General features: G+C 39.1%; 1 protein-coding gene across 5 annotated transcripts in view; it reads left to right on the top strand.

The window, feature by feature from the left end:
* Positions 1–15,604, top strand: part of LRP2 (LDL receptor related protein 2) — a 123,171-nt gene that overhangs the window by 46,173 nt on the left and 61,394 nt on the right. For all 5 annotated transcript variants that reach the window (XM_068138662.1, XM_068138664.1, XM_068138663.1 and 2 more), the window contains exons 17-30: positions 879–1,071; positions 2,155–2,280; positions 2,446–2,576; positions 3,291–3,428; positions 6,883–7,164; positions 7,569–7,808; positions 8,415–8,534; positions 8,925–9,041; positions 9,694–10,071; positions 10,863–11,111; positions 12,216–12,427; positions 12,860–13,044; positions 13,859–14,087; positions 15,032–15,209. In XM_068138662.1, coding sequence (XP_067994763.1) covers positions 879–1,071; positions 2,155–2,280; positions 2,446–2,576; positions 3,291–3,428; positions 6,883–7,164; positions 7,569–7,808; positions 8,415–8,534; positions 8,925–9,041; positions 9,694–10,071; positions 10,863–11,111; positions 12,216–12,427; positions 12,860–13,044; positions 13,859–14,087; positions 15,032–15,209 — 2,778 coding nt within the window. The remainder of the gene's footprint in view (positions 1–878; positions 1,072–2,154; positions 2,281–2,445; positions 2,577–3,290; positions 3,429–6,882; positions 7,165–7,568; positions 7,809–8,414; positions 8,535–8,924; positions 9,042–9,693; positions 10,072–10,862; positions 11,112–12,215; positions 12,428–12,859; positions 13,045–13,858; positions 14,088–15,031; positions 15,210–15,604) is intronic.

Consider the following 15,604-nt stretch of genomic DNA (forward strand, 5'->3'; position numbering starts at 1 on the left):
AATCATTATTAGAAATTACAGAATAATTGTGGTAAGAGTATAATGTATATTTCTAAAAATAAGCAAAAATTCCCAACCAAACAAAAAAACCCCAAAACAACAAAAAACCCAAGTCACATTGTGAGATATACAGATAAATCTCAGTTTCACCTGAGTAATCTGGAAAATATTTGTTAAAAGTGTTCCTTCAACTGATATTAAGCTCATTGCAATTTCCTATTCTTTGACAAATATGCTGAATGTTTTTGGCACTTTTCAGAACCAGTGTTCATCATCACCAGTCTGTTTAATGCTTTTCGGTAGTATGAAATTGAGTTTTGCTTTTTAATGTCCCTGTCTGGAGAGCAGGATGTTTGTTATGATGCTGTAATACAGAAAGCATTATGGATGTGAGATTTTTTGGAATTCCCATTTGTGATAGTGAAGAATGTTTCCCTCCAATTTATAGTAATGATGGAATATGCATAAGTCAGTGTATAGTATTCTGAGCTAGCTTGCTGCCTTGGGTAGACTGCAGCTGACTATTATTATGCAAAATGTTGGTGAGGTCTGTCTGTTGAACAAGATGTCCTTATTGCACTGACCTTACTGACCTCCAATTGCAAAACCCCTCTCAATGTGAACTTAGTAACAGATTTGCTCTTGTCTTTGGCTAGTTTTTATTTATCCTCTTTTGATTTTGTACTCCTGAACATACACCTCCTTCGCCTGGTGCAAAAAACACCCCCACCCCCTTAGTTACTAGTCTTAGTATAAAATATCACAAAGGCAGTACTTTTACCAAGGGAAAGTACTGTTTTTGTGAACAGAATACTGTATTCATGACATTTTTTCTGTTCCTAAACATTTACAACCATTATATGTGATACAAATTCTAGGAAGAGAAATCCTTACAGCTAATAGAGTGGAAAGTGTTGAAGATTTAGCCTTTGACTGGATCTCAAAGAATCTGTACTGGACAGACCCTCGATACAGGAGCATTAGTGTGATGAGGCTGGCAGATAAATCTAGGAGAGCTATTGTTCAGAATTTAAATAATCCTCGATCAATAGTGGTTCATCCTGTTGTTGGGTAAGTTTAGCTTTGATTTTCACTTGAAACTATACAAACAAATTAATGCTTTAAGCAGAATTGTTGAGATTAGATATACATCTCATTCTGGCTGTCTGGATTTGTGTTCTTTTTCAAAACACCATCTCTTGTCAGTTCTCATGTCTTTATTTTGTTTGTTTTATTCTGGCCTAGAATTCCGCACCCTGAGGAAAGGGCAAGGTGATGCAGATTTCACATGAAACACTCAAATGAATTCTTTTTAAAAGCACCAGTTGTTTTTCTTCTTTTACTGCTATGTGTTGATAAGCAGGAAAAGGAACTTTGGTTTATCTATGTCAGTCAGATCAGAAAGCTGTTTTTCATAGCTGAAAGATAAAGTTTTTTCAATTATTGTTAATATATTTCAGCTTCCAGAGTGCCAGCCTTAGTTTCTTATTTTTTTCTATCAATTTCTTAATTTGAAACATTATATACTACTATTTTTGCTTGATGAAGGCCTTACAATATGTGATTTTGTGTACGACCCCCCCCCCAAACCTGAAGCCCTACTTTTCTTTGATAGAAATGCTTAACTTCAAATTTGATACTGTATTGTTTGGCCATGCCAAAACAGTGTTTCTTTCACAGCATAGTTCAGCTTTCTACTGCCATACTACTGAATTTCTTAATTCTCAGATATTGAATTTTCATGTTCAATAACCCAGTATATTATTTTGGAAGTAATAGTGTTGAACTTGGATCCTTTGGTATCCCAATTTTTATTATTTGCTGTTATTTAATAATAGCTTCAGCTTTTTTACTCTAGGCATAAGTCAAAAGGATCAGGAGAAAATTCTTTGTAACATTCATGCTTAGTTGTTTGTATTACCTGGAAGAAGCATTTTTTTTCCTTGATTTTTAGTCCTTGTCAGTACTTAAATGAAAACCTTAACCATTGGTACCACCACCAGTTAAGGAAGGGGAGAGGTCAACATAAAATGGTATTTTTTTTAAAGTACGTGAAGATGCGATACAAAGAAGAGTGTTAAAGCTGTTCAGCTGTTTGCTCTGTTTAACTACATGATATTAACTTTGTGTGTCTTCTGATATATGTCCTTTCAGATATATATTCTGGACAGATTGGTTCCGTCCTGCAAAAATCGTGAGGGCTTGGAGTGATGGATCCCATGCCTTGCCAATTGTGAATACAACGCTAGGCTGGCCTAATGGCCTAGCCATTGACTGGAGGTAAGGAAAACACAGAAGGCAGAGAAGCTTTTTGAGCAAGTGTGTTTTGCCCTTTAAACTGTTAAGGATTAAAAATAAAGAAATTGTGTCAGGCTGCATACACTGGCATGTTTGTATTGAAGACCTTGTATATGTAATTTGAAGAAACATTTTCATTATTTCTAGTTCTCTAAGGCTGTATTGGGTGGATGCCTTTTTTGATAAAATTGAGCACAGCACCTTTGATGGGCTGGACAGACGGACTCTTGAACGCATTACTCAGATGACTCACCCATTTGGCCTTACTATTTTTGGAGGTAAGCCTGGTATTGGAAAATATTATCTATTGTTATCATAGTGTGTTGTGGGCTTTTTTTTTTATTTGTGTGTTTGGGGTTTTTTTGCATTTGATGATCTGTAAATATGTGAGATAAAATAACATGGCCTTTGTAATAACTGTGTTTTCCTACAAAAAAAAATGTTGAAAATTTCTATTAGAAGTATTTTAGTACTTCTTGTTGATTTTTAGAACTGTTTTTATGTGTATTTGTGTTTAAATTATTTGAGACAGATCAGGTAACTCTTAGTGCAACAAGACAGATGTGCTGCACTAAGCCCACTAAGGTGGGCTACTCCTGATGGCCAGACAGGGTAAATCGCCTCCTAGAGGTGATCCTCAGTTTCAGATTTTATTAAGTATATGTAGAATTTATCACTGGATTTCTGTTGTGAAGAAAGATGTCAGCATCTAACCCCTTTTATTTTAGCTAAAAATGTCACCAAACATATTTTTCTGGAATGTTGTCTTAATGAATGACTTTTAAAATTGCCTTGGAAGTCAATTGCCTGAAGGCCTTACTTTGACTGTAATGGTGATAAAAGTATTTTCATCTTTTTCAGGAAGCATTTACAAAAGATTATTGAAATTACGTGAAAAAATATTTACCTTTTTTTTTTTTCCTCTCATGATACTTGATCTTTTATGTCTTATTGCTCTGTAATGGCTACATGTTAAGTGTCATTGTAAACAGGTTATGCCTATTTCACTGATTGGAGACTTGGTGCAATAGTTCGTGTGAGGAAGTCTGATGGAGGAGAAATGACTATTATTAGAAGAGGCATCAGTAACATTATGCATGTTAAAGCATACGATGCTCATTCCCAAATAGGTAAGCTTTTATGTTGTACAGATGAGGAGTGTATGGGTCAAAATTAAAGGCAGGACAGGGGAAGAAGATATTACTGTGGGGGTCTCCTACAGGCCACCTGACCAGCAGATCCAAGCAGATGAGGCCCTCCATAGGCAAATAGAAGCAGCTTCCAGGTCACAAGCCCTGGTCCTCATGGGTGATTTCAACCACCCGGACATCTGCTGGAGGGACAACACAGCAAGGCACCAGCAATCCAGGATGTTCCTGGACTGCATAGAAGACAACTTCCTCCTCCAAATGGTGGAGGAACCAACAAGAAATGGTGCTATGCTGGACCTTGTTCTCACCAACAGGGAAGGGCTGGTAAGCAATGTGAGGCTCATAGACGGCCTTGGCTGCAGTGACCATGAAGCAGTTGAATTTAACATCCTCAGGGCAATCAGGAGGAAGTATTCCAAGCTCATGACCCTAGACTTTAGGCATGCAGATTTTGATCGCTTCAGGGATCTGCTAGCCAAAGTGTCATGGGACAAAGCCCTGGAGGGAAGAGGGACCCAGGACAGCTGGTCAGTATTCAAGGACCACCTCCTCTGTGTCCAGGAGCTCTGTGTACCAACAAAGAGAAAAGCAGGTAAGAATGCTAGGAGGCCTGCCTGGATGGGCAAGGAGCTACTGGACACACTATTACTTAAAAGGAAACTCTACAGGAAGTGGAGGGAAGGACAGGTAGAACAGGGGGAATACAAGGAAGCTGCCCGAGCAGAAAGAGTCCTGGTCAGGAAAGCCAAAGCAGAGTTTGAGTTGAATCTAGCCAGGGAGATCAAAGGGAATACTAAGAACTTTTACAGGTATATTAATGGGAAGAAGAAGACTAGGGAAGGTGTGGGCCCCCTCAGAAAAGAAAATGGTGACATGGTCACCTGTGATGAGGAAAAGGCTGAGGTACTTAATAACTTCTTTACCTCAGTCTTCACTGCAAGGGCCTCTAGCCACACTCCTGATGTTATGGAAGTCAAAGCCAGGGACAGGGAGGAAGAACTGCCCATTGTAAGTGCAGATCAGGTTCGTGATCATCTGAAGAACCTGAAAGTGTTCAAGTCCATGGGACCCGACGGGTTACACCCACGGGTGCTGAGAGAACTGGCAGATGAGGTTGCTAAACCCCTCTCTATTATATTTCAAAAGTCCTGGCAGTCTGGTGAAGTCCCCACAGACTGCAAAAGGGGAAACATTGCCCCCATCTTCAAAAAGGGCAAGAAGGAGGAACCAGGGAACTACAGGCCAGTCAGTCTCACCTCTGTGCCTGGAAAGATCATGGAACAGATCCTCCTGGAGTCACTACTCGCTCAAAAGAATAGTGAAGAGGTGATTGGGAACAGTCAGCATGGCTTTGCCAAGGGCAAATCCTGCCTGACCAACCTGGTGGCCTTCTATGAGCAGGTGACAAAATTAATAGATGAGGGGCGAGCAACTGATGTCGTTTACCTGGACCTGAGCAAAGCCTTCGACACTGTCCCGCACCACATCCTGGTCTCCAAACTGGTGACACATGGGTTTGATGGGTGGACCACTAGATGGATAAGGAACTGGCTTGATGGCCGCACCCAAAGAGTGGCTGTCAATGGCTCCATGTCCCAGTGGAGGCCAGTGACAAGTGGAGTCCCTCAGGGATCAGTCCTGGGACCTATCTTATTCAACATCTTTGTGGGGGACATGGACAGTGGCATTGAGTGCACCCTCAGCAAGTTTGCTGATGACACCAAGCTGTGTGGTGCAGCAGACACGCTGGAGGGAAGGGAGGCCATCCAGAGGGACCTTGACAGGCTGGAGAGGTGGGCACAGGCCAACCTCATGAAGTTCAATAAGAGCAAGTGCAGGGTCCTGCATCTGGGTCGAGGCAATCCCAGGCACAAATACAGGCTGGGCAGTGACTGGCTGGAGGGTAGCCCTGAGGAGAGAGACTTGGGGGTGCTGGTGGACAAAAAGCTCAACATGAGCTCTCAGTGTGCACTTGCAGCCCGCAAAGCCAGTCAGATCCTGGGCTGCATCAGGAGAAGTGTGGCTAGCAGGTCGAGGGAGGTGATCCTCCCCCTCTACTCAGCCCTGGTGAGACCCCACCTGGAGTACTGTGTCCAGTTCTGGAGCCCCTATTACAAGAGGGATGTGGAGGTGCTGGAACGTGTACAGAGAAGGGCCACGAGGATGATCAGAGGGCTGGAGCACCTCTCCTATGAGGACAGACTGAAGGAGTTGGGGCTGTACAGTCTGCAGAAGAGAAGGCTCCGAGGTGACCTAATTGTCGCCTTCCAGTATCTGAAGGGGGCCTACAGGAAGGCTGGGGAAGGACTTCTCAGGATCTCAGGTAGTGATAGGACTAGGGGGAATGGAATGAAGCTGGAGGTGGGGAGATTCAGGCTGGATGTGAGGAAGAGGTTCTTCACCATGAGAGTGGTGAAGCCCTGGAATGGGCTGTCCAGGGAGGTGGTCGAGGCCCCGTCCCTGGGGGTGTTTAAGAGCAGGCTGGATGAGGCTCTGTCCAGCCTGATCTAGTGTGGGGTGTCCCTGCCCATGGCAGGGGGGTTGGAACTAGATGATCCTTGTGGTCCCTTCCAACCCTGAATGAAACTATGAAACTATGAAACTATGAAAGACATGAAATGGGAAACAAGAGACAAAATACCAGATTTCCACTCTCAATTTTAGAAATGGCCTGAATCATAACTGACATGCAGCGGAGGCAGCACAGGCATTTGTGATCATGTGTTATGTATTTCACTGGTTTGTGACTGCATGTACTTTTCCTCCAACAATTCTGTTGCTTCATTTAATAACCTTGTAAAATGAAGTTATGATTCAATATTTGTTTATTTAGTGTAATTGTATCGCTAATTACAACCTTGTATTTACCTTTTCTGGTTGACATTTTAGTTAAATGGACGTATTTATTTTGAGGAATTGTGTAAATCTGAAGTACAATTCTTAAAGCAATTATTGTGCAGGAGTCTCTTCACTGCTGAGTTCTAAGCAATTCTGTGGTCTAACTATAATATCAGATTGTTAGTTTAATTTAGTAAAATATTCAATGCACTTATTAAATATATGGTTAAACTGTGTGCTCACCGCCTATGTGGGGTCCAAAGATTGGATCCCATCCTTGCACCCTTGCTCAGACAACAGTTCTCGATTGTTGTAGTATACTTGTTTCCAGACAGTTGTTGAAAATTGCAAGGAAAGTAGATGAATTTTAGTAGTATGTTCTTGGCTTCCATAAACATTTGTCAGTGAAGAGTATGTGGAGTGTGTGACTGACTGTACTCTTCAGTGAACTTGATCTTGTCTTGCACTGTATGCAAAACTAGGATTTGCTAAAGCAACTTTTGTTTTTCTCTTTTTCCCCAAAGTATTCTTTTGCTATGCACTTTTTAATAGTTCCCAAGCTGTTTTCAGATATTGGTCTTTATCACTTTTTAAGGTTCTAACTACTGTAATAGAGGAACAAATCCAAATGGAGACTGCAGCCATTTCTGCTTCCCAGTACCAAATTTTCAGAGAGTTTGTGGTTGTCCTTATGGTATGAAGCTGGCTTCAAATCAGCAGATATGTGTTGAAGATCCATCCAATGAGCCTCCCACCTTACAGTGTGGTTCCTACTCATTTTCCTGTGGTAATGGAAGATGTGTGCCTCTGTACTATCAGTGTGATGGTGTCGATGATTGCCATGATAACAGTGATGAACAAAACTGTGGTTCTTTAAGTAAGTAATCTCTGTGATTTACAATTATTATTTGTTATTTGCAGTTCATAATATTTGATGGGTCAGTCTGATATTATTCAAATAATCTTCAAGTTTTTTAGGGTTGCACCTGAGGCTAAATCCTGGGAGATTAGTTACTTTGGAAATTATTTGGTGCTTCTTTCTTTAGAGTTAATTCTTTCTTTTGAATCACTAAACAAGAAAATAGTACTATTAAAATGTGCTCCTTAATGCATAGGACTAACTCATATGACTAAGGTATAAACTCTTTTTCTTATTAGTGGACTATTTAGAATAACTACATGTACTGAATACTCTGGCAAGGAAGACAAGTTTTAGAAATCTTTATGAAAGTATCTCCTGCTTGTTTTTTGTTTTTTGTTGTTTTTTTTTTTTTTATTTAGACAATACATGTTCTTCATCAGCTTTTACCTGTGCCAGTGGACAGTGTATTCCAGCTCGCTGGCGTTGTGATAAACATAATGATTGTTTTGATGGCAGTGATGAATTGCGTTGTCCTACACAAGGACCCTCTTCATGCTCTGTGAACCAGTTCACTTGTGATAATAGAAGATGTATTCCTAGGATCTGGCTATGTGATACTGATAATGACTGTGGTGATGGCTCAGATGAAAAAAACTGCAGTGAGTATCAAAACTATCTCTTGTTTTTTAAACAACGCTGTGTGTCTATATAGATATGTCTGTTGGTGTAATGATGATAAATGAAATTAGAAGAAAGAACTAATAAGTTAGACTAATACTTTGCAGTCCATAAGGTGTGGAAAACTAATCTAATTTAAACTAACAGAGCCAAGTAGAATGTAGGAAAATAATTTAAAAACATAAAAATAACTCTGATAGTTATGGTGCTGCATAATGTCATCCACTGGAATTGGCAGCAAAAAGAAGACAAAGTATTTTGTGAGTGATCTCCGTAATGCCTAATGGTGTAGTCAGCTGATCTATTCTGGGAGTTTTTACCAGAAGTAAGACAGTAGGGTTTTTAATATACTCTTTAGCATTATTTACCACTGAGTGAAATCTTCCATTTATTTTGCATGATTCCAAGCCTACATATGAATAAACGATTACCTGATATTAATGCATTAGTCCTTATAATTTGTATGATTTCTAGTTGTTCCCGTACCTGCTGCAAGTTAATGATAGTGTCTTTCTACTGTCTCAGCGTTATGCTGATTTCAAAAGACAGAAAAGAAACACATCTGTGTTTTTTGTTATTCTTAATAGCTTTCACAGGTACTTGTGAACCCAGGCAATTTCAGTGTCCGGACCATCGCTGTATTGACCCATTTTATGTCTGTGATGGAGACAAAGACTGTGTAGATGGTGCTGATGAGCATGACTGCAGTAAGTGTAACTTTGTTTGTTGAGCCTTTCTTTATGGTTTCCTCACTCTTGCCCCCTGAGGAGTCTTTGGTGACCTCCTATTACCAGCCCCAAGATAGAAGAATGCATAATAAACCTATCTGTAAATTGCCCCTGCTTGTGATGCTTGTTTTAGCATTTTAGTAAGCCCTTTGATCTCTAGGCTGGTTTGGGTAGGCTGAAATCAGTTTCCTCTGTTTTCTGTAGATTCCAAGGTCACTGCATTTTCCGTATCTCAGGGAAATCATGGTTTTCAGTGGAACGTGGTCTCCTCCTAACTTGGGCACCTGTAGAAAAAATGTAGAGCTATGCAGTCTATCTGTGTAAAATAAATAAATAAAATAAACATTTTTTTCCCCATTTATTTTGTAGTATATAACTGCAGTGCCACGGAGTTTAAATGTCTAAGTGGAGACCAGTGTATCAGCAGTTATTACCAGTGTGATGGTGTTTTTGACTGTAATGATCACTCAGATGAGACTGACTGCCGTGAGTATATTAGAGCTGAAAGAAAGGCTTCATTTATTAGATGATGCTTCAGAAAAATTCCTTTAGCTGCGATATCAAATAATTTGCACCACTGCCCTTAAAACTTGAAAATTTGTTTTGGGGAAACTTGTTCATGAATTGTTTTTCTGAGCAGAAATTTAAAACACAGTAGAAGTTCAAGAGTAGATTTTTCTGGCAAGGCGTCTGTATTCCTTTTAGCTTTAGTGTTTTGGTTTTACTTAGCATCTTGGTCTCAGGGTTTAAAAGTAAAATGAAGGAGTCTATTCATCTAGAAAACTGAAAACTTTGTATCTATGAGAGTTAGATTGAAACTTTTCCTTCAGTAATTTGAGTTAGTTAAAATGTTGCAACACAGGGCAGTGAGAACTCATTTCAGTAAGTAATTTCGTATTGCCTTTGGCGTATTCATAGATTCCAATATATGCATGCTTAAAATATAACAATAGTTGAGTTGCATTCTTCATATTATAAAGTAGGAGTTAAATTGGTCAGATTCTGAAATGTTGACTGATTCTGTCTTCATCTAAAAACAACACAGTAGTTGCTCATGCAAGAGATGAACTCACCATAGTGATTTTGCTTCTGTCTAAAACTGAAACAACTTCTGATCTGTTCAATGTCATTGTTTTAGCTACAAGACCACCAGGGATGTGTCATCAAAATGAATTCCAATGTCAATCAGATGGCAATTGTGTTCCTTCTAACTGGGAATGTGACGGCCATCCTGACTGTGCAGATGGCTCTGATGAACATCATAGATGTCCTGCCAGAACCTGTTCTCCCTCTCTTTTCCGCTGTGATAATGGCAACTGTGTCTATCGAGCATGGATCTGTGATGGTGATAATGACTGCAGGGATATGAGTGATGAGAGAGATTGTCCTACTCAACCCTTCCGATGCCCCAGCTGGCAGTGGCAATGTCCAGGTCACAGCATCTGTGTGAATTTGAGCAAAGTATGTGATAATTCTGCTGACTGTCCTAATGGAGCTGATGAATCACCATTGTGCAGTAAGTGACTGTTCAAGCATCTACTATAGCCTACTGTGTGCTATTTGGCATACTGTAATTAGTGCAGCAGAAATTGTAAGGATGCTGAAATTAGAGCTCGAATTACTGTGTGAGATTTGCTTGCAGTGAGACTACAGTGGTGACTGATGAATTTGTTGGTCAGGTCCAGTCTTGTGCTCTGAAGTCAAATGTGACTGCCACTGTCTTCAATATAGATATTTATATAGCGATGTGGGAATGAGCTTTGTGTTTCTGAACACATTCACTAAAGCCTGGTATGCTTCAAGTTCAGATGACATGTGATTCAGCCCTTAATATTTCTTTTAAATTTCTAACTTTAAAAATCATGAAAATTATCTAAAAGCTCACTTGTAGCCAGAATTTGTATTTTTGTTGATTTTAAATTGATTTAAATGTAACCTTTTCCCTTTCTTTCCTTCTTTCCTCCTTCTTCTTAATCATTGCACATTCTCAGATGAACCCCAGCCAGGTATGATTATAAATTATTTTAATTCTTTGCTTATTAATACAGTTTTAGGTTTGGAGTGGTACACTAAATTTCTGTATACTTAATTTAATGGGATTTAGTAATACATGCTCTGTTGTTACCTGCGTTTATGTGCATTGTGTGTGTTATATTCTGCATAAGGGCCTCAGTACAGTCTCAAGTTGCATAACCAACTATTGTGCAGTTGTGTTTTAGCAGCCAGGAGTGAAACTGCAAAGTATAAAATTTAGCAGAAGCAGCTTTTATTAACTGTTCGCCTTTCTCTTTACCAACCCCATTTCAGATCAGGAGAGCTGCTCTGACAATAATGCTGGCTGCACTCATGAATGTATTCAAGGACCCTTTGGAGCTCAGTGTACCTGTCCTATTGGATACCAGCTTGCAAATGACTCCAAGACCTGTGAAGATATTAATGAATGTGACCCTCCAGGTTTCTGTAGTCAGCATTGTTACAATGAGAGAGGATCTTTTAGGTGTTACTGTGATGAGGGATACATTCTAGAAACTAATGGGAGGACTTGTAAAGCAGCAGGTGAGGAACATTGATGTTAGCCTAAAAACCAAATTCAACAGTGTCTGCAAAATGTCCAGCTTTGCCATTTTGTTCTATTTTGAAAGAGCTGATGTAAGCAGCCGCTTAAAGTTGTTCATGGCAGATGATCTTGAGTGGAGGGTTAATTGAAAACTATTGTTTCTTGAAATATATTTAAATGAACAGTGTAATTTTTAACCACACACCTGTAAGCCATAGGTTACAATATGCTGTTTATAACCTTTAGTTTTCACAGAGCGTTTAAATCTCTGCCTTTCACAAGACTTGCCTAGTGCCTATGCCATACTTTGCTCATTTCTAAAGAGCAAACAAACTGACACAGCCTGTCTGTTGTTCTCTATCTCTTGGGTAGTAGTAAGAAGGCGCCACATAGCCATAGTGGAATTTGTTACCACAAGTTTCCTGTCTTAGGGATATACTCAGGTTGTGGAAGACTTGCAGTTTACTTGCAGATTAAGGTTGACCCTTACTAACAGGGAGTTTATCATAGATTTCTATCTTTATGGTTGCTGCTCTTCAGTTGATCTTCATCTGTTTTTCAGTGCAAGCTGCTGCATAGTGATCTAACAGCAGCCTCTGGCTTTTCTGTAATCTGTTTATTCTCCTCCCTGGTCCCTGTGTAATCTAAAAGAGGGGGAAAGAGCAGACTAGCTAAAAAGGAGGAAGAGCTAGGCTAAGTAGGATATCTGATGGTACTTAGAACTTTGGGATATGAATTAGTACTGGTTGCTGAGAGTGGTTTATAGAGAAATGAGGACTGGAAGTCAGCAGCAAACTGACTGGACAGTGGGGAAGAAGACTTGAGGTCTAGATACAACACTTGGAAAGGTGGTCTAGTAGAAATTGTAAATGATGGAGAGAGGATGGAGAAAGTCTGAAGTAGATACAAGATCAGGATGGATAGACTAGATATGACAAAATACCTTGATTTGAGACTTAATTTGAATTTGTCCTTGCAATATGTATAGCTAGATATAATAGCTTTGGTGTTATGAAGCTATGTCAAATTGCTCAGTGTTTATTTTTATTACAGAATCAGTGCTGAATAGCTTATTGGGATTTTTTGTTTAATTTCTTCAACAGAGTCTGGGAATCTTCTTTTGCTGGTGGCAAGTCGTAACCAAATTGTTGTGGACAATATCACCTCTCAGTCACACAGTATTTATTCTCTGGTTCGAGATGGGATGAATATTTTAGCTATTGATTTTGATTCAGTCACAGATCGTATCTTTTGGTCTGATACAACACAGGATAAAATTTGGAGTGCTTATCAAAATGGGACTGACCGAAAAATAGTAAGTTTTGATGAATTACTCTTGTCTCTTCATTGCAGAGAGAAAATGACACTATCTCCAGTTAACAAAGGAGAAGGGGAAAATCCCAACACAGTAAAAAAAGAAATAATATAGACAAAGTGAAACCAATTTATGCATATGAAGCCAACATTTCATATAGCTTTTTGAAAAAGAAATCTGAATGCTATCAAAAAGGCCTTTGTTAACATCAGACTATAAGTTGATTTTACCAGTGTTAGATGCCAACTTTTTTAATAGACCCACTGAAGTTAGTAGGAGCATTTGGGTATATGCTTTGTGACTCATTCTCCATGGGAGACCTAGAAAATGGTGGAGATTTACTTCCTCATTTTTCATAGCTATGCAAATAGAAAGGGTAAAAATTTACTATCAACTAGTTTGTTCTCTCTCTCTTTTTTTGTTGTTAAACAGGTGTTTGACAGTGGTGTCACTGTCACTGAAAATATAGCGGTGGATTGGGTAGGTCGCAATCTTTACTGGACAGACTTTGTTCTGGAAACAATTGAAGTCTCTAAAATGGATGGGAGCCACAGGACTGTGCTGATTAGTGAAAATATAACAAACCCAAGGGGACTAGTGTTAGATCCCAGATCTGAGTAAGATTTATTATTTTTTTAATGCTTTGTTTTTAAAAGATGTGTGTTTTATGATGTAATGTCATTGAGATATGCCCAAATTGTACTGTAATTGTAAAGGACAAGTGCAAGAGAAAAGAAAATTTCTAAAACTCGTATGCTTGAAGAGTTGATTTAAAATTTAAGGTCATATGATAATTATTTGTAATCTGTTGCCCTGTTTCACAGTAACAAGATTAGTTTTGTTTTGTTTTGTTTTCCCTGTGAAATAAATTTTCCTACATTTGCTTCCTAGTTAAGAAGTATGAATTAAAAATCCATATGTATCATTATCAGCTGGTGATATACCAGAAACTTACATGAAATGTAATTTGGTATGCCTATCTGGCAATGAACAAGTTCCTTGATAGCCTCAAGTCTAAGATAATTATCTATACCATATTAATATTATCAACCATGTTATGATTTGAACTGTTTGTCTGCAAACTTTTACTGCTTTTTGAGCTCTTCACTGCCTGAAACTCTATTTGCTGCCAGCCAGGTGGGGCTCTTCAGTTATACCACTTCTAACATAACAAATGCACATGAAACTGTAACATATAAAATTCTTATTTAACCACTGGAGAGTCAGATAATAATCAATGTTGAAAACTAGTGATGACAGTAGCTTCTAAATGCTGCTGTTATTGGCAAAGAAAAACAGCAGCAGTATTAAAAGAATTTTTGCAGTAGGAATTGGCTAATGAGTTTTCATGCAACATTTCTCAGTAGACAGCTAGGGTTTGGTGGTTTGTTTGTTTTTTTCAGATTGGTAACCACAGTTTACTTTTTTCAGTGCTCATGTAATGTTCTGGACTGACTGGGGCCAGAACCCTCGAATTGAAAAAGCCAGCATGGATGGCAAAATGCGAAGAGTGATTATTAACAGCAAAATCTACTGGCCCAATGGACTCACCATTGATTACCCAAACAAGCTTCTATATTTTGCTGATGCTTATCTTGATTATATTGACTTTTGTGATTACAATGGGAACAACAGGAGACAGGTGGTTGCAAGTGATCTGGTAAGACATTGTTTTCTCATGTCCCTGCTGATAGCATGTAAAAATGTATTTTTGTTGTCATAGGCTTGGATGTATTTTTCTTCAAAATACTTGGATGAAGCAGGTATGAAGTTGCTTGTTACAGCTGGGAAAAGAATTGCATATTCCCTTCACTGTCTCTCAAGAGATCTTCAACAGAACCTGTCTGCATTTATGAAGTCTAAATATGACATCTTACACTGCTGCTACTAGCTGCATTTGGTGTAGGCATATATAGTACAAAAAAATGGGGAGAACTTTCCCTGGTCACCTTCTGTGAGTGGTGATTGCTACTATTCTTGGGAGCAGTGAAGGGTTGGTGCTGCCAGGACTCGCTTTGTGCAATGCGATTCATAAAGACCTTTTACAGTCTGCTTCCCAATGAAGTGCTGTGGTAGCACCATCCCGCTACCAGCATAATTCAGCTGATATGCATAAACTGGTGTAAATAACCATATGTATGTTTTCAAGAGTGAAACTTTGGGGCTTTAGAGAGACAATACTTCTGAAATAAGAGCTGGTGCAATCTTTTTTGCCTGACACCTAGGTGTTTTTTAAACTTAGATAAGCCACCTTCTTTGACCCTACAGTAAATTATTGGAGAGCTTTTCAGAGGTACAGTCATGGCAGTTCCATAACTTGTGCCCTTGAAAATCTACAACTGGGTCTTTATCCGTTGATTCCCTGTGTTCTGACTACAGTTAGGGTTACTTCTTTGTGCTGTACGTTTCCCAGAGTGTATTTAGCATTTTAATTTAAAAAAATGTTTATTTTCCCCCTAATTAATGTCCTGTTTTCTGGTGGTAGAGGATATTTTGTATTTTTTTTTCTTATTGTTTTAAATTTTGTCTAGCTCTGTTAGTTCATTGCAGTGTTTACATATACATATTGTCAGAACTAAAGTGGTAAACATCCTTGCATTTTAGATACTGCAGCATCCACATGCTCTAACTGTCTTTGAAGATTTTGTGTACTGGAGTGACCGCTATACTAATCGAGTAATTCGGGCCAACAAATGGCATGGAGGGAACCAAACAGTTATGATTTATAACATTCACCAGCCTTTGGGGCTTGTGGCAGTCCATCCTCTAAGGCAACCTAGTGGTAAGTGCAGCAAAACAAGCTTGGTAGTTATGGAAATAAGCCATGCAGTAATGTTGAGCACAGGGACTCCTGAAATCAGTTTTGTTAGCAAATGAACTGGATTAAACCAAGCAAATAATTCATACTATTGACTTGCAACTGAAGGTCATTTCAGTCTGTCCATCCTGCTGAACTAGCCTGTGCAATGTGATATTTGGGGAAAGTAACCTAGGCAGCATGCCCCCCAGATTAATAGGGGTACTTTGGTTTGAATGCTTTTGTCAGAAAGTTGGAGTGTTTTTGAAAACATTTTAATTTTTAAAATTTGTCTCTGTGGCACACCAGACTCAGTTAACATGCAAGGTATGTTACTAGTATCACTCTTTCAGAAAAGATTACTGTTGTCCACCTTCTCT

This window comes from Melanerpes formicivorus, unplaced genomic scaffold, assembly GCF_026170545.1.
Source record: "Melanerpes formicivorus ecotype bairdi unplaced genomic scaffold, bMelFor1.0.p_v2 SCAF_5, whole genome shotgun sequence".
NCBI lineage: Eukaryota > Metazoa > Chordata > Aves > Piciformes > Picidae > Melanerpes > Melanerpes formicivorus.